Source organism: Oncorhynchus tshawytscha, linkage group LG13 (genome assembly GCF_018296145.1).
Source record: "Oncorhynchus tshawytscha isolate Ot180627B linkage group LG13, Otsh_v2.0, whole genome shotgun sequence".
NCBI lineage: Eukaryota > Metazoa > Chordata > Actinopteri > Salmoniformes > Salmonidae > Oncorhynchus > Oncorhynchus tshawytscha.
Genome location: NC_056441.1, coordinates 45951186 through 45969873, shown reverse-complemented (window position 1 = coordinate 45969873; position 18688 = coordinate 45951186). Strand labels below are relative to the sequence as shown.

Genomic DNA, 18688 nt, shown 5'->3' with positions numbered 1-18688 from the left:
CCTTTAAACAAAATGTGTTATTCATTAGCACAAATTAGCATCAAATAACTAACCAACAGTAACTGTTAACTGTTCAAGCTAGAGACAAATTTAACATGTTCCGGCTATCCTGACTAGAATTGTATTCATTTTTTATTTTAGCAGTTATAATCAGGGGTCGTTTCGTTCTGAACAGAACCATTCTTTAAAAATAAATTGTTTTCCACTGTTCTGACCAAAGTTCTAAAGTTCTGAACCAGTTCTAACCCCCCAAAAAGTACTGGTTTATATTGTTCCTTTCTGTTCCTTTGTTAAACCTCTGAAATATATATTATTTAGATCGACATTAAATTACTTCAATCAGCGCAGGTAAAGTTGGTTTCATATTCAGACATTCAAAGATTCGCCAAAAGCCATTTAAAATGGTAAAAATCAATAACTAATTAATTGATTGTCACAGAAACATAAAACTAGATATGGTTTATTCTATAAATGTCTAGCATACTTTAACTTTTTGGTTTGAATACAAATTCCAGTTTTGATTTGATAGAAATAGATCAAATCTATCAAATGCCGTTATTGTAATGTTTGATATTACAACATTTTTTATCAACGCATATGTTTTTTGCCAATTCATGCCTTTATTACTATATGATTTATATTGCCTGAATACTCAATGATGATTATCACCTCAGTTATGTGTGCTTCTGTTAGGCTTGTGGTGAAATGTGTAACACCTTGATCTGTTTCACCTGTCTTTGTGATTGTCTCCACCCCCCTCCAGGTGTTGCCCATCTTCTCCATTATCCCTTGTGTGTTTATACCGGTGTTCTCTGTTTGTCTGTTGCCAGTTTGTATTGTTTCATCAAGCATACCTGCGTTTTTCCCTCTGTTCCTGTCTCTCGGTTGTTCCTGTTTTCTAGTTTTCCCGGTTTGACCTTTTTTGCCTGCCCTGACCCCACCTGCCGTCCTGTACCTTTGCCCCACCTATCTGGATTATTGACCTCTGCCTACCCTGACCCTGCTTGATAAACTTGATAAAATGCATGTAATTTAAAGTCAATTTAGCAATTGAACAAAAATCCAATTCAATTTGAAAATGTTCCTAATTGCAAAAGCATGTAACAGAATTTGGGTATTGCAGAACTGTAATTTACATGTAAATAAACATAACTCTGTTTTTAATTTTTAATACTGCAGATCGAATGCTCTGTGTGCCAGAGATGGTACCATTCAGCTTGTCTGGGGATGACGAAGGACTTCAACAAAGCCAAAATAGAAATGATTGAATGGGGCCTCTTTGCTGTTAAATTAGAGACGTATAATTAAATGACTGTTGTGCCTTGTAACTACTTTAAGATGTGGAACTGTTGCACTAAAAATGCAAACATTGATTTGGCAGATAATATTCACATTTTTGGTGACTTTAATAATCACATGGATAAGTCCACAGAACCACTCCAAAAGGCTTTTGAAACAATCATCGACTCAGTGGGTTTTGTCCAACATGTCTCTGGACCTACTCATTTCCACAGTCATACCCTGGATCTAGTTTTGTCCCATGGAATAAACATTGTGGATCTAAATGTTTTTCCTCATAATCCGGACTACCATTTTATTACGTTTGCAATCGCAACAAATAATCTGCTCAGACCCCAACCGAGGATCATCAAAAGCCATGCTATAGATTCTTGAACAACCCAGAGATGGTACCATTCAGCTTGTCTGGGGATGACGAAGGACTTCAACAAAGCCAAAATAGAAATGATTGAATGGGGCCTCTTTGCTGTTAAATTAGAGACGTATAATTAAATGACTGTTGTGCCTTGTAACTACTTTAAGATGTGGAACTGTTGCACTAAAAATGCAAACATTGATTTGGCAGATAATATTCACATTTTTGGTGACTTTAATAATCACATGGATAAGTCCACAGAACCACTCCAAAAGGCTTTTGAAACAATCATCGACTCAGTGGGTTTTGTCCAACATGTCTCTGGACCTACTCATTGCCACAGTCATACCCTGGATCTAGTTTTGTCCCATGGAATAAACATTGTGGATCTAAATGTTTTTCCTCATAATCCGGACTACCATTTTATTACGTTTGCAATCGCAACAAATAATCTGCTCAGACCCCAACCGAGGATCATCAAAAGCCATACTATAGATTCTTGAACAACCCAGAGATTCCTTGATGCCCTTCCAGACTCCCTCCACCACCCAAGGACGTCAGAGTACAAACATTGGTTAACCACCTAACTGAGAATCTTAATTTAACTTTATACCCTAGATGGGGGTGCCAGGTAGCCTAGTGGTTAGAGCGTTGGACAAGTAACTGAACGGTTGCAAAATTGAATCCCCGAGCTGGCAATGAAAAAATCTGTTGTTCTGACTCTGAACAAGGCAGTCAACCCACTGTTCCTAGGCCATCATTGAAAATAAGAATTTGTTCTTAACTGACTTGCCTCATTAAATAAAGGTAAAACAAAACAAATTCTAATAAAAAAGATGCAGTTGCACCCCTAAGAACTAAAAACATTTGTCACAAGAAGTTTGCTCCCTGGTATACAGAAAATACCCAATTCCTGAAGCAAGCTTCCAGAAAATTTGAATGGAAATGGCGCTCCACCAAACTGGAATTCTTCCGACTAGCTTGGAACCGTGCAATTTCAAAGAGCCCTCACTGCTGCTCGATAATCCTATTTTTCCAATCAAATTGAGGATAATAAGAACAATCCAAAATTGACTTTTGATACTGTCGCAAAGCTAACTAAATAGCAGCATTCAACAAGAGAGGATAGCTTTCACTTTAGCGGTGATAAATTCATAAACTTTTTCAATTAAAAGATCACGATCATTAGAAAGCAAATTACGGACTCCCCTTTGAATCTGCATATTTCTCCAAATCACAGTTGTTCTGAGTCTGCACAGAACTGCCAGGACCAATAATCAATGTAGACACTCAAGTTTTTAAAATCCTGTAACTCTTGACACATTCATTAAAATAGTCATGGCCTCTAAACTGTCAAGATGCATATAGGACCATATTCCAACTAAACTACTGAAAGAGCTACTTCCTGTGCTTGGCCCTCCTATGTTGAACATAATTAATGGCTCCCTATCCACCGGATGTGTAAAAGTGTCAGTAATAAAGCATATCTTAAAAAAGCCAAACCTTGACCCCTGGAAAATTGAAAAAACAACTCAAAATCAAATAAAATCTAAATATATTTGTCACATGCGCCAAATACAACAGGTAGACCTTAGAGTGAAATGCTTATTTTACAAGCCCTTCACCAACAATGCAGTTTTAAGAAAATACTTTAAAAAATGTAAGAGATAAGAATGACCAATAATTAAAGAGCAGCAGTAAATGACAATACAGGGGGAACCGGTACAGAGTCAATGTACGGGGCACTGGTGTCGAGGTAATTGAGGTAATATGTACATGTAGGTAGAGTTATTAAAGTGACTATGCATAGATAATAACAGAAAGTAGCAGCAGCGTAGATGGGGGGGGGACAATGCAAATAGTTTGTGTAGCCATTTGATTACCTGTACAGGAGTCTTATGGCTTGAGGGTAGAAGCTGTTTAGAAGCCTCTTGGACCTAGACTTGGCGCTCCGGTACCGCTTGCCATGCATGGAGAATAGTCTATGACTAGGATGGCTGGAGTCTGACAATTTTCTGAAGACACATAATGTATACGAAATGCTTCTGTCTGGTTTTAGACCCCATCATAGCACTGAGACTGCACACGCGAAGGTGGTAAATGACCTTTTAATGGCGTCAGACCAAGGCTCTGCATCTGTCCTCATGCTCCTCGACCTTAGTGCTGCTTTTGACAACGTCAATCACCACATTCTTTTAGAGAGATTAGAAAGCCTAATTGGTCTACACGGACAAGTTCTTACCTAGTTTAGATATCGGTCGGAAAGATATCAGTTTGTCTCTGTGGATGGTTTGTCCTCTGATATATCAATTGTATGTTTCGGTGTTCCTCAAGGTTCCGTTTTAGGACCACTATTGTTTTCACTACATATTCTACCTCTTGGTGATATCATTCAGAAACACAATGTCAACTTTCACTGCTATGCGGACGACACACAGCTGTAAATTTTCGATGAAACATGGTGAAGCCCCAAAATTGCCTACCCTGGAAGCCTGTGTTTCAGCGGTGGATGGCGGAATTTTTTTAAACTTTTCAACTCGGACAAAACAGAGATGAGAGGTCTAGGTAACAAGACAAAAACAGATCTGCTGTTGGATCTGACAATTAATCTTGATGGTTGTACAGTTGTCTCGAATAAAACTGTGAAGGACCTTGGTGTTGCTCTGGACCCTGATCGCTCTTTTGACTAACATATGAAGAAAATTTCAAGGATAACATTTTTCCATCTTCGAAAACATTGCAAAAAACTTTTTGTCCAAAATGTATGCAGAAAAGCTAATCCATGTTTTGTCACTTCTAGATTAGACTACTGCAATGCTCTACCCTCCGGCTATCAGAATAAAGAACTAAATATACTTCAGATAGTGCTAAACACGGCTGCTAGAATTCTGACTAGAACCAAAACATTTGATCATATTACTCCAGTGCTAGCCTCTCTACATTGGCTTCCTGTTAAGGCTAGGGCTGATTTCAAGGTTTTATTGCGAACCTGCAAAGCATTACATGGACTTGCTCCTACCGATCTCTCCGATTTGGTCCTGCCGTACATAACTACATGGTCACAAGACGCAGGCATCCTTATTGTCCCTAGAATTTGTAAGCAAACCGCTGGAGGCAGGTCCTTCGCCTATAGAGCTCAATTTTTATGGAATGATCTGCCTAGAAATGTGAGAGCCGTAAGTCTTTACTGAAGAAGACTCATCTCTTCAGTAGGTCCTATGATTGAGTGTAGTGTGGCCCATGGGTGCGAAGGTGAACGACAAGCCACTGAAGCGACGAACTGCCCTTGCTGCCGCTGCCTGGCCGGCTGCCATCTCTCCTCTGGGATTCTCTGCGTCTGACCCTATTACGGGGCTGAGTCACTGGCTTACTAGTGCTCATCCATGCCGTCCCTGGGAGGGGTGCATCGCTTGAGTGGGTTGAGACACACATGATCTCCCTGTCCGGTTTTGCACCCCTCGGGCTCGTGCGATGGAGGAGATCTTCATGGGCTATACTCAGTCTTGTCTCAGGGTTCAAAGTTGGTGGTCTATTGATAATCCTCTAGTGGTGTGGGGGCTGTGCTTTGGCAAAGTGGGTGGGGTTATATCCTGCTTGGTTGGCCCTGTCTGATGGTATCATCGGAAGGGGCCACAGTGTCCCCCGACCCACCCCTGTCTCAGTCTCCAGTACCTATGTTGAAATAGTCTTTGTGCCGGGGGGCTTTGGTATCTTACATGTGTGATTTCATGAAAGTTTGATTTTTATAGTAATTTATTTGAATTTGGCGCTCTGCATTTTCTCTGGCTTTTGGCCTTGTGGGAAGCTAGCGTCCCACATATCCCAGAGAGGTTAACACAGAGGCCCCACAGGGGTTTGTGCTTAGTCCGCTCCTGTACTCCCTGTTCACCACGAGTGTGTGGCCACACACGACTCCAACACCATTATCAAGTTTGCTGATGACACAACGGTGGTAGGCCTGATCACTGGAGACAATGAATCAGCCTACGGAGAAGAGGTCGGTGACTTGGCAGTGTGGTACCGGAGCAACAACCTCTCCCTCAATCTCAGCAAGTCCAAGGAGCTGATCATGGACTACAGGAAATGGGGGTGCAAGCACGCTCCCATCCACATTGCGGCAGTGGAGCAGGTAGACAGCTTCAAGTTCCTCGTTGTCAGTGCTTCTTCCCCCTCAGGAGGTTGAAAACGTTTGTCATGGGCCGTCTAATCCTGAAAAGGTTCCACAGCTGTACGATTGAGAGCATATTGACTGGCTGCATCACTGCTTGGTATGGCAATAGCACCGCCCTTGATCGCATGGTGCCACAGAGGGTTGTGTGGACTGTCCAGTACATCACTGGGGCCGAGCACCCTGCGATCCAGGACCTCTATATATCAGGCGTTGTGAAAAGAAGTCCCGGAAAATCGTCCGACTCCAACCACCCAAGCCATAGACAATTTTCTCTGCTGCCGTACAGCAAGAGGTACCGGTGCATCAAGTCTGACAACAGCAGGCTCTTGAACAGCTTCTATCCCACAGCAATAGGACTGATAAATAGCTAACAAAATAGCTACACGGATTATCTGAGTTTAACTTGTATCTTTATTATTCAATCATTGCACTCTCTATGCACACTCACAGGGCCCTTAAACACTCACACACACTGTCACTGCAACACACACAAACACTCAGTCCATAATTTGCTCACTCATACATAATATGCACATACTTTTATACTACAAACCCGCTCACATACAAGCTGCTGCAACTCTGTTTCTTATGTCCTGTTACCTAGTCCCCTTACCTCTATACATATCCACCTCCATCACTCCAGTATCCCTGCACATGTACATATGATATTGGATCTGACTTTTAAAATATTTCCTGTAATGTATGCATACTTACTTACTTTGTGTATTTCATATTTTCTATTCTCATTTTTCTTTTGTAATACATTGTTTTTGATTATTTCATTGTTGGGTTTTGAGTTTGTTGGGTACTTGTGCATGTGACATTAAAACTTGAAACAAAGCTAGCCAATCAGAAACAACGGTTTACCAGCGCTGTGAACTGACCAATCAGCAATATGGAGTAGCAGACTGTTCTTAGTGCAGTTTCTGTTTCCACTAACGCGACTGCGCTAAATTTGTTGTTGGTGAAAACCCTATGTAAGCTTTTGGGCTTAACTGTACATGCGCAAAATACACGCCAATCGCTTTAGAGAACATGGGCAGAAAAAGTGAACCTCGATCCACTGATGCAAAAAGGACAATGTCTGAGTTGAATTCAATAACAGAAAAGCGTGAAATGGATAGTTGAAAATAAAGAGAAGGGAGGGCCAGAACACTGTTTGGGAAAGATTTTGTTAAGTGGTTAAAGAAGATGATAGCAGTGCTGGCTTGATATGCATGATGATTTGGAGGCGCTATAAAAATTCAAGAGTCAAGACGGGGACTTAAAATATGGCTTGTCAAGGGAACAGTAGCCTAACTGAAATCTGGACACTGAATGTAGATCTTTAACCTTTCACATAGCCTAATCTAATATTAACTGCTGCAGAATTATAAGCATTTATTGCAGTAAAGTTATACACCAAATGTACATTTTGACTCTGGAAAAGGAGTGGAGAAATATTAATGATTTATTTCAGCATCTTGAGAGAATGAATACGTGGCTAGGGACCGTCTGTAAGAGTGCAATCTTTATCAGCATCATACAAACTGATAGTATTTAAACCACATAAAGTATGAAATCTTATCAAACATGTTAGGTCCTTTCACAGTTTTAAATTTCCTTAAAACCGGTCAAACTGGAAATTTCGCACAGAAAATCTTTCCATTTAAAAAAGAAAATTGCGATGTAAACTAGATTGAAGAATTCATAAATGTATTCTGGTGAGCAAGGGTTTATTAAGAGTTCTAGGGCAGTAATGACGGAAGAGAAACTACATGTATCTAATTATAGACAAATTGACTAACAAATAGCCTATCAAATGTCGGAAATCATAAGCAGAAACATATCTAAATTAGGCTTCAAAAAATAATATCGTGCACCCCCTGTCAAAAATGTGTTATGCCGTCCATGTCTGTACAGCACATCTTCAATCTGCCTGTTTGCAGGTTAGGGTCGGATGCGGGACTCAAATTTTCACTTTAGAGTTGGGCGGCTGACCCGCACATCACTAATGTGGTTCTCTTTCAATTATTCTGTTTGACTAGTGGAATTCACCAGAATCTCCTAAGTAGCTTGAAGAACCAATCATACAGGTCGAGTGGCGAATGAGGGAGTCCTTCCCCTCATACTAAAGAGCCACCCGCCTGCCCTCTGATCATTTTCGCCTCTCTTCTTCATAGAAGAGTTCTACTTAGCTCATCGCAGCATGACTTGATCTGTTTTCCTCTAACTGTTCAAAGGTGTGCTGTCAAGGTTACGGCACCGAGCGCAGGATTTATCAGCTCTAATCTTTTGTGTTGGGAGTCTTTACCGAAAGGAAAAGTTTTAGCTTTGGGTAACAATTTGCTTCACCGCAAGGCTAGCTATCCTACCAACTGTTTTTTCTACCTGGAAGGGTAGAATTACTAGTTCGCTCTCTAGTTTAGCTCAACCCACTAACGTCATTAACTAGGCCGACTGTTCTAGCGTCACTGTTTATTGGTCAAGAGCCACGCTTTTGTTCGTCATAAGACCAACATAGCTCTAACTTTGTCCTAACTAGCTAGGCTACTAGCCCACATGGTGAATGATAGCTATGTTCACATTGTTAAAGGGTTAGCTTCTCTGGCTAGCACTGTGCTAACTAGCTAGGCTACTAAGCCCAAGTGGCGAACGCTGGTTATGTTTCACTTTGTTCTCGGATTAGCTGTTTTCTGAAGCCATGGAACATTGGCTCAGAGGGCACCAAGCAAGGCCCCGGCCCCTGTCCCAGCACCGGCACATCCATGCCTATGTGGAGCGACCATTTCGGGCAGGGTGTTGAACACGCAGAAGCAGCATTCAACGACCACCGGTCATGCATCCATTGCAAAGTTTTGCTGCTAACACACTCCACCAAAGAGTGTGCAGAGTTGCCCAACGTAGTTCATCTCCTACTCTTAAATCGAGTGGGGAGACTGCTTCGCAGCCCTCATGGGCTGGCATCTTGCTAGGCTACCCCGAGGACATTCACCCAATTTTCCCAGGCTTGGCTCCAGTGGAGGGGGGAAAGGGACCTCATTTTTGAAGAGGACGATGGAGAGGGTATGACCAACCTCCTCCAGGCAACGGAGATGGCAGATGAGATATTTGCTCATTGATGTCTGCAAACAGGCAGCTGAGCCTTACCATGAGCCTTGCAGTGGTTGGGGAGAAAGCCCTGTGGCTCAACCTGTCCAGCCTGTCGGACGCTCATTTTCACTTAAGCATCCTGCCAACACACAGGTTTCTGAAGTTTGCTTTTCAGGGCACAGCCTACAAATACCTCGCTGTCCCATTCGGGCTAGCGTTAACTCCCCGAACATTCAGCAGGTGTGTAGAGGCAGCTTTCTCACCCCTAAGAAACAAGGGGCTAAGAATCTATGCCTACATAGATGATTACCTGCTTTACTCCCTGTCCTGGGAGGAAACCGTATGAGACACAACTGAAAAAGAGCTGTTCGGTGCCAACACAGAAAATAGAATACATAGGCGTAAGGATTCTCTCTCTGATCAGGCAACACCAGGAAGACCGCTTTGCGTCTATCTGACAGTGCCTCTCCCTGTTCTGCAGAGGGTGCTCGGTCAAGTGGTAGAACCGCTTTGCCTACTAAGGTTGATAGACTTCCAGTGCTGGGTGTTTTGCCCAACGCCTGTGTGCATTGATATCTTCGTATGGCAAGAAAACACATTCTGCCCGATGCTTTTCAAGCTAGCAGGAGACACACCACTGGGAGTGGGGATGAGCTGGCACAACCTTGGCCAAGGGTGTTGCTTTACACTTTTCCTCCCCTCAGCCTCACTACCCATTCTGGCCAGAGTGAGGAAAAAGGGCTTATCCCTTATCTTGATAGCCCGTCGATGGCAAGGCAAGCTCTGGATAGCGTAGATCACTCCCCTGCTATACAACAAGCCTTGTCAACTACAGTTTACACAGGGATCTGCTGACCCAAGCAAACAGAAAGATTTTCCACCCTCACCCGGAAAACATGGCCCTCTGGACCTGACCCGTGAGAGGTTAAATCTGGATGCGACTGGCTTGCCTCTTGTAGTCATTGAGACAATCCAGAGTGCTAGGGCCCCCTTTACAAGCTCACTGTATGGAAATAAGTGGTGCGTTTTTTAGAAGTGGTGTGAAAAAACAGATAATTCCTTACCAGTACTCTGTATCTGAGGTTTTATACTTCTTGCAGGACCTTTGGGACAGAGGGAAGGCTTTCTTCACTGTCTAAGGTCTATCTAGCAGCTATCTCGACCAGTCATATAGGCTTTGTCAAGAACACGGTGGGAAAACAAACCGTTATGTCATTTCATGAAGGTGGCACGTCGCTTATGTCCAGTTCCCAAGCCTTTAGCCTCATCATGGGATTTGTCTATTGTGCTTGAGGCTATTTCACAGCAGCCTTTTGAGTCGTTGGAATGTGCGGAGATTAAATAGCTTTCCTTTTAAACCGCATTAAGTGAGCTAAATGCACTGTCCGTTCACTATTCGCGCCGGCAGTTTGCCCAGGGCTTTTCCACGGTCACCTTGTTGCCCAACTCCGCATTTATGCCCAAGGTTAGTGGTACTTACAATTGTCTCGCCTTGAAGCTTGTGGATTTCCACAAGCCAGTTTTCCTTTCTATGGAAAAGGAGCGGCTGCACCTTTTGTGTCCAGTACGCACGCTGCACATATACTTGGATAGGATGAGAGCTTTGCGCAATCAACTGTGTCCTGCAAGAGGAGGCCCCTCTCTTGTCAAAGGTTATCACATATTGTGGAAGCTATTATATTGGTCTATAAAAGCAAGGGGTTACAGCCTCCAGAGGGCCTAAAGGCTCACTCCACCAGAGCCATGGCTACCTCTTAGGCACGGTTCAAAGGCATGTCCTTGCAGGAGATTTGCGATGTGTCACTGCGCCCTCTTTGGCGCATATTGTCCTTAGTGACGGGGCCTCTGAGGGTTGATGTTGAGACTACCTGGCTTCGGAGAGCGTGTGCGATACGGGAGTTAGCCATATCCCAATAGTGAGATATCGAAACGAATAATTGAAAGAAAACTAAAGGCTACTTCTGCAACTCCGGTCCTTTGATAATATGAGTGAGACGGCTCACCACGTTTTCCTTCTTGCAAGAGTGTGAGGAAGTTCGGTATGCTCGAGAATGATCTGAGGGCAGGCGGGTGGCTCTTCAGTATGAACGGTGGTATATGATTGGTTCTTCGAGATACTTAGGAGGTTAATTGGTTAATTCCACTAGTGAGATGTCGCGCTCATAATATCAGAGAACCGGAGTCACGCAAGTAACCTTAAGTTTGTCTTCCAGTCAAGATGATCCAATCACTATCTAATCAAGGCTCAGTAAGTCTATACATGGTATTAAGATGTATCTCTTATTGGTCCACTGTGTCCAGATGAGGGCACAATCAGAATGTGATCAAAATCCTGACATAGGACACGTTAGTGCACACTGCGAAGTATGAACAGAGCGTTCATAAGCTCTGGTCCAGGGGGCTCGTGTGAATTCCCTGCACCAGAGCTTTCATGTGATGGAGCTGTTCTAGTACCGTCTTCTCCTTGGTCTGGAAGATCTCAGCAGCCTCCTCCTGGGAACAGGTCTCCTCATAGCACTCCCGCTCCAGGTTGCCGGGCATCATCTCCTCAAGGAAGAAGTTGGCCCTGGGCCGCCGGGGCCCTCGGAGCAGCTGCACTGCATGCCTCTGCTCCAGAAACACTGTACAACAGAGTAGGGTGAAGTTGCCCCTAAATGTTGATTTTGGGTCAGTTTAGAATTTTCCCCACTTATGGTTAAGGTTAGGATTGAGGGAGGGGAAGCTGATCCTTGATCTGTACCTAGGGGAAATTTCACGCCAGAGTGGGCACAACACTGCAGTCCTGTGTAGTTCAGTTGGTAAGAGCATGATGCTGACAATGACAGGGTTGTGGGTTCAACTCCAACACATAAATGTAGGCCCATGTACTGTAAGCTTCTTTGAAGAAAAAAAAGTGTCTGAGTGGCATTCATATACAATACTGATGTCTGTAACCCATTGACAAGAGCCTCGAGCAGAGATTTGCTGGTTTTAGCTTAAAATCATATCACTGAACTGAGTTCCATTTTAAGTTACTGGAGTGAGAATATCAACCATGTTCGACACCCATCACAAAAGTAAATATCTCATCAAGTTTCTAGTAAGCTAGAATTGAGGTAGGTGGTTTAATTACAGATTGCAAATACAGTACAATAAATGGGCACTTTCCACTGACTACAAGGTGAAGGGTTACCTTTTGATTCAAACAGGGAACCGACTGAGACCAGAAGTACTGTGAGGAGCCAACCGTCAGACTGTGACATCTCTCCGCTCCAGGTAGAAGTTGAAGGGATTGAACTGGGATCAGCTAGGTTCACTAATCTAGATTTTAGTTATGAGAGAGAACCTACCGTTTTCTGTGGGTGTCTGCTAAAATGGTGGCTTTTCTCCACAAGCTCGGCAATTGATCTTTAACTAGATTCTAAATATTGACACAGTGGCACTAGCCAGGGCAGCATTCAAGTCACTCGACAGTTTTGCACTACTCATAACACTCATGTGTCTGATTCTAAAGTATCATGAGACAATGTTTTATTGAGAAACACATTTTTATCTGCCATAGTTCTGAATTGTGGCCAGGGAATACTCAGCACAATGTTTCACCTGCAACTTATGAACTAAACATTTTTAAAACAATTTCAATCTTGAATGTAATCCACGTGAATGGAATTACTAAAGAAACACCCAACTCAAACAGACTATTTTTATTTTTATTACAGGATGGTGGTATTTCACTGAATATTACAGCCCAGGGGGTCAGGCTTATGTACATGGAAAAGAGAGGTATAGCATTCAGTATTATTTCTAACGTATACATTATCAATGAATACTGGAACGATAGAGACCGCTTCCCAGGGGTTCACGATTCAGGACAAGCAAAGAAAAAAAAGGGACACCCCCAAAGGTTGTGAGGAGAGAAATGATATTATTATGGTCTGTATGGTCATGAGAACATAAAACACAACTCTGACATCCACACACGACTGAGCGGGAGAGAACATGACTTGGCCAAAGAGTTTCTCCTGACCCAGGTACTTGACCAGGAAGTACACCGGTAGGGCTACTTTTTATACCCTAGATATTCCCTGAATCCCAAATAAACCCCTGGTCCCTACCTCTTATTCACTTGTGCAGACTTAAGAGGTAAGAGCAATTGGCGACAATTCCACCTGGCCCGTGAGAGGGCAAAACTGAGCCAGCACCATATTGCTTATTTTCCTATCCAGTCCTCGAGTTGAGTTGAGTTTCAGGATATAACATGGTCAGGAAAAACTAGAGGCTCTAAGCATTACCGTTTGGTTTCTTGGACCCAGATTGAGTCTACTCCTGAACTAAAAGGCACTTCTGAGGTAGATTCTCTGTTAAGTGTGCCTTTCTAATTCAGGAGTAGGCTTAATCTGGGTCTGGGAAACTACATTCACCGAGGTGAATAATCTTAAAGCAGTGTTCATTGTTTGAAGAATGTGACACAGATCTACTGTAACTCTACTTAACACCGAAGAGTGCCGAGACGTGCTCCACACACCCTGAGACCTGCCCAATATGTGACAGTTTGTAGATTATTTAAAGCATGGTTGAGTTTGGCTTTTCCCGACAATACATAATAAGTGTTGTTCAGTAGGTGGGAAACATTTTGAAACAGGGAGACTACCTGAATCTCTGATAAGAACACAGATCTTTGTTTTTCCTTGCCAAACGTTTCGCTACGGTGTGCGCTACTGAACACGACCATCAGGGGCCCTTCGCGCACTAACATAGGACGTCTGGTGACAAAGCAGGGTCGTCGCTTTCGTCTAGTTTACCAGCCCACATTCAACCTAGGTAGTTGAAATTGGAATCTGTATAAAAAAGGACACGGATGAGGAGAGACATACAGAGAACGAAATTACACATGGTTCGATTCATTAGAGTGATTGGTTGATTGTCACTTCTTATCCTTGTAGTACAGACCTCTTCCAGTCTCTGTTTTGGGAGCATATTACAGTACCTGGCATCCCACATCATTTCCAGAAATATCCTGGTTCAAACACATTCAAACTCTGGGACAACATATCTGGTACAATGCATATAAGAAATAAATAGATGCATATTTCAATACAAAAAACTGTTCCATCAGTCTTTTCTATGATCCAGTCAGTGGAAACTATGGAAATATAGTCTATGGTGCCCACTCTATACGTTGAGCAGCTCAAAAGACACCTCCTAGTATTCCCCATGCACTGCATTACCTCTTGACCAGAGGCCTATGAAGCTCTAGTCAAAAATAGTGCACTATATGAGGAATAGGGTGTCATTCGAGGTGCAGCTTGCTAGTTTCTACATCTTTATTGACTTGGCTATCGAGCTTCTAAAATGTATCAACGGTGCTAGGCCCCTTTTTTCTCCACTTCCTGTCTGAATGATGTGCCCAAAGTAAACCGCCTGTTGCTCAGGCCCTGAAGCCAGGATATTCATATAATTGATACCATTGGAAAGAAAACACTTGGACGTTTGTAGAAATGTTAAAATAATGTATGAGAATATAACAATAGATAAGGTAGGAGAAAATCCAAAGAAATTAGGAATTATTTTTTGAGAGAGAGACCATCCTCTTAGAAATGCAAAAGAAAGGTCATATTGAAAATTAGCTCCATGTATGCAATTCCTATGGCTTCCACAGGGTGTCAGCAGTCTATGTTCAAGGTTTCAGGATTGTAACTTCAAAAACGAATAAGAAATATCAGTTTTATTAGAGGGACAGTCTTGGAAATTCGTGTTTGTGCGCGCCATGAAGACATTTACGCACCTACTAAAATCTGTTTCCTATTGAACATACTTCTTTCCAAAATAAATATTATAGTTTGATTACATTTTATGGTATCAGCGGAGTATATAGAAATGTATTTTGACTTGTTGAAACAAAGTTTAGGGGTAGATTTTTGGATTCCTTTCTCTGCATTTTGAACGAGTAGATTACTAAAATCAATGGCGCCAACTAAACTGACTTTTTGGGATATAAAGGGATTTTATCTAACAAAACGACACCACATGTTATAGCTGGGACCCTTTGGTTGACAAATCAGAGGAAGATTTTCAAAAAGCAAGTGAATATTTAATCGTTATATGTGAATGTATGAAACCTGTACCGGTGGAAAAATATTTTGATGTGGGGCGCCATCCTCAATCAATCGCATGGCATGTTTTCGCTGTAATAGCTACTATAAATCGGACAGTGCAGTTAGATTAACCAGAATTTAAGCTTTCAGACGATATAAGACACTTATATGTACATAAATGTTTAAAATCCATAATATATATAATTATTTATTTGAATTGCGCGCCCTCCAGTTTCCCCCGGAAGTTGGGTGTCTAGCCCTAAGAAAAGTTCAATTGGTCTAACGTTAATTGGTGGAGTCTGGCGCTGGTTTTTTGATAAGGCATTCTGTCGGCAGGCTTTGTTCCTGGTAGCCAGCCCGACTGGATTCCGTGTAATCTCCCCTGACTTTCTTCTCTCAACTGACGTCATTGAACACCCCTCCCCTCCTTACACGGGGCAGTAAAGATTAGGGGGCGGCAGGTTAGAGCATTTGTCCAGTAACCAAAAGGATGATAGATCAATTCCCCAAGCTGACAAGGTAAACATCTGATGTTCTTCCCCTGAACAAGGCAGTTAGCCTACTGTTACTAGGCCATCATTGCAAATAAGAATTTGTTCTTAACTGACTTGCCTAGTTAAATAAAGGTTAAATAAAAAATATAAAATAGTGGTTTGGCCTCCCCTGTTTGCAGTTCAGTTGGTTGCTCCTGGACGCTGCCGAGGTGGAGAGTGAAGAAAGGCACTGTGTTAAATCTGATTGGTTGACTAAACTCAAATCCATATTTGAGTGTATAGAGGTTAAGGTAAATTAGTTGTTGGTCCCATTGCGTTCAAGCTGTTCAGCGCGGCTGAGTACTGTCAGTTTGGGTAGAGGGTCTGGTGCAACACACAAACAGGAGAGAGCCTAGGCTTCGCTGGCAGTGCTGCTGCTGCGACTCAACACTCTGATACCATGGAGGATACGCTTCATGTGGCCAACCTTAGTCACCCCCAAGTCCTGCATTGGACGGACGGACACACACACACATTAGAACAAACACCAAGGCACACATATGGACCCATGTAACATGTAGGGTCATGATTTTTCCCAGACGTCACCTAGCAGGGAAAACTCCAAGCTCTATATAGACTATAAATCATTTAAATCAATGACGAGGGAATAAAATCAAACACTCATGGTAAAACCCCAGAGTAGTGAAACATAAGAAAAGCTCTACCTGGCACCTGAAAGAATGGTTGCGTCCCAATAACATATCCTTTCACATGACGTGTGCACTCGTTCACAGTGTTAGGGAAGCTACTCTGAAAATATAGTTTACCAAGCTACAAATGACTTCACAAATGAAGAAATTAAGCTACCTTTAAGGAAAATAGTTCACTTAACTAAAGTTACTTTGAAAAAGTAGTAAACTACATCCAAACTATACTGAACAAAACATTTTATTCAACAATTTAGAGACACCACATGTTTAGGCTATCCTAACTTCAAATTCTTAACTTTTATCCATAACTATACTGAACAAATATATCAATGTATATCATTCAAAGATTTTGTCGAGTTAGTTCATATAAGGAAATCAGTCCATTTCAATGAATGAAATAAGCCCTACTCTATGGATTTCACATTATTAGGAATACAGATATACATCTGTTGGTCACAGATACTTAAAAAAAAGGTAGGGGCATGGATCAGAAAATCAGTCAGTGTCTGGTTTGACCACCATTTGCCTCATGCAGCGCGACACAAAAACTTCACATAGAGTTGATCAGACTGTTGATTGTGGCCTGTGGAATGTTGTCCCACTCCTCTTCAATGGCTGTGCGAAGTTGCTGGATATTGGCAGGAACTGGAACACACTGTCGTATACGTCGATCCAAAGCATTCCAAACATGGGTGACATGTCAGGTGAGTATACAGGCCATGGAATAACTGGAACATTTTAAGGTTCCAGGAATTGTGTAAAGATCCGTGCGACATGGGGCCGTGCATTATCGTGATGCGGCATGTGGTAAAGAAATTATCATTCAAATCTCTGGCAACAGCTCTGGTGGACATTCCTGCAGTCAGCATGCCAATTGCATACTCCCTCAAAACATTAGACATCTGTGGCATTGTGTTGTGTGACAAAACTGTACATTTTAGAGTGGCCTTTTTCCCCAGCACAAGGTACACCTGTGTAATGATCATGCTGTTTAATCAGCTTCTTGATATGCCACACCTGTCAGGTGGATAGATTATCTTGGCAAAGTAGAAATGCTCCTTAACAGGAATGTAAACACATTTGTGCACAACATTTGAGAGAAATTTGCTTTGTGTATATCTGGAACATTTCTGAGATCTTTTATTTCAGCTCATGAAACATGGGTCCACTTTACATGTTGCTTTTTAAAATTTTTGTTCAGTATACTTCGTGAAATGTTTTTCGGTTATTTTTGCAAAAAAAGCTGCGTAGTTCCAGTAGTTAGCTACATGGCAAAAAACTACTGAAAACACTACCAAGATTTGAATTTAGATAAACTACAACCAAGCTACAGCAAAATGTAATTAAATTACTAGTTGAACTACATTTAGTTCTCTACTCTCCATCACTGCTCGTTCACTACCTCCCACAAACCTAAAAGCATTGGATTGGTGGAGGCATGGCCTAGTGGGAGTTTCTTATGCCACTATTTCCTTTCAAATGAGTGCAGGGAAGTAAACAAGTGCACACTTTGGGAGGAAGGAGAGATATTTGGGACAGCCTGCATGTGTGTATGTGTGTGTGCAGTACCTTGAGGTCCCTCCTCTCCAGGTGCAGCAGCTCGGCGCCACGCACATCATGCCCAATAAAGATCTCCTTGTACTCGGTGAGACAGATGAGCTCCAGCCAGGCGGCTACCTCCTCTGTGCCCCACTGGTGCACTGCAGAAAGCAAGACCCCTTTCAGACCCCCAACACCACGGACAGACACCACAGAGAGACGCCACAACCCTGCCACAGCCCTTAACCGCAGCTCTAGGGTCAGATGAACCTACCGTCAATACTAACGTTGACCATTAGGGGGAAGAAAAAATATATGAGCCTCTATCAGTGGTTAAGGGGAACTTCAACCTACTGCAGCCCATAAACTGAGCCAGGGTAAATTTAGATTATCAGAAGATGCTGATCTAAGGTCAGTTTTGCAGTGGTGTAAAGTACTTAAGTAAAAATACTTTAAAGTACTTCTTAAGTAGTTTTTGGGGGTATCTGTACTTTACTATTTATATTTTGGGCAACTTTTACTCCACTACATTTCTAAAGAAAGCAATGTACTTTTTTACATATATTTGTCCCTGACACCCAAAAGTACTCGTTACATTTTGAATGCTTAGCAGGACAGGAAAATGGTCCAATTCACACACTCATCAAGAGACCATCCCTGGTCATCCCTACTGCCTCTGATCTGGCGGACTTACTAAACACAAATGCATCATTTGTACATTTTAAAAACAAGAAAATGGTGCCTTCTGCTTTGCTTAATTTAAGCAATTTGAAATGATTTATACTTTTACTTTTGAAACTTAAGTATATTTAGAACCAAATGCTTTTAGACTTTTACTCAAGTAGTATTATACTGGGTGACTTCCACTTGAATAACCTTCTATTAAGGTATCTATACTTTTACACAAGTATAACAATTGGGTACTTTTTCCACCACTGCAGTTTTGTGGTTTTCAACTTTTAATGGTTTAAGTTAAGATCAGGGCAGGGTAAGCT

The 18688-nt window shown here is 42.2% G+C and overlaps 1 protein-coding gene and 1 pseudogene across 2 annotated transcripts in view; both read right to left on the bottom strand.

The window, feature by feature from the left end:
- Positions 1-12267, bottom strand: part of LOC112265006 (coagulation factor IX) — a 28369-nt gene extending 16102 nt beyond the window's left edge. For both annotated transcript variants that reach the window (XM_024441983.1, XM_024441984.1), the window contains exons 1-2: positions 12070-12267; positions 11352-11518 (exon numbers count right to left, since the gene is read on the bottom strand). In XM_024441983.1, coding sequence (XP_024297751.1) covers positions 11352-11518; positions 12070-12139 — 237 coding nt within the window. In that variant the 5' untranslated portion in view covers positions 12140-12267. The remainder of the gene's footprint in view (positions 1-11351; positions 11519-12069) is intronic.
- A 3336-nt stretch (positions 12268-15603) lies between these two features.
- The window catches only part of LOC112266046, a 47489-nt pseudogene continuing 44404 nt past the window's right edge, over positions 15604-18688 (bottom strand).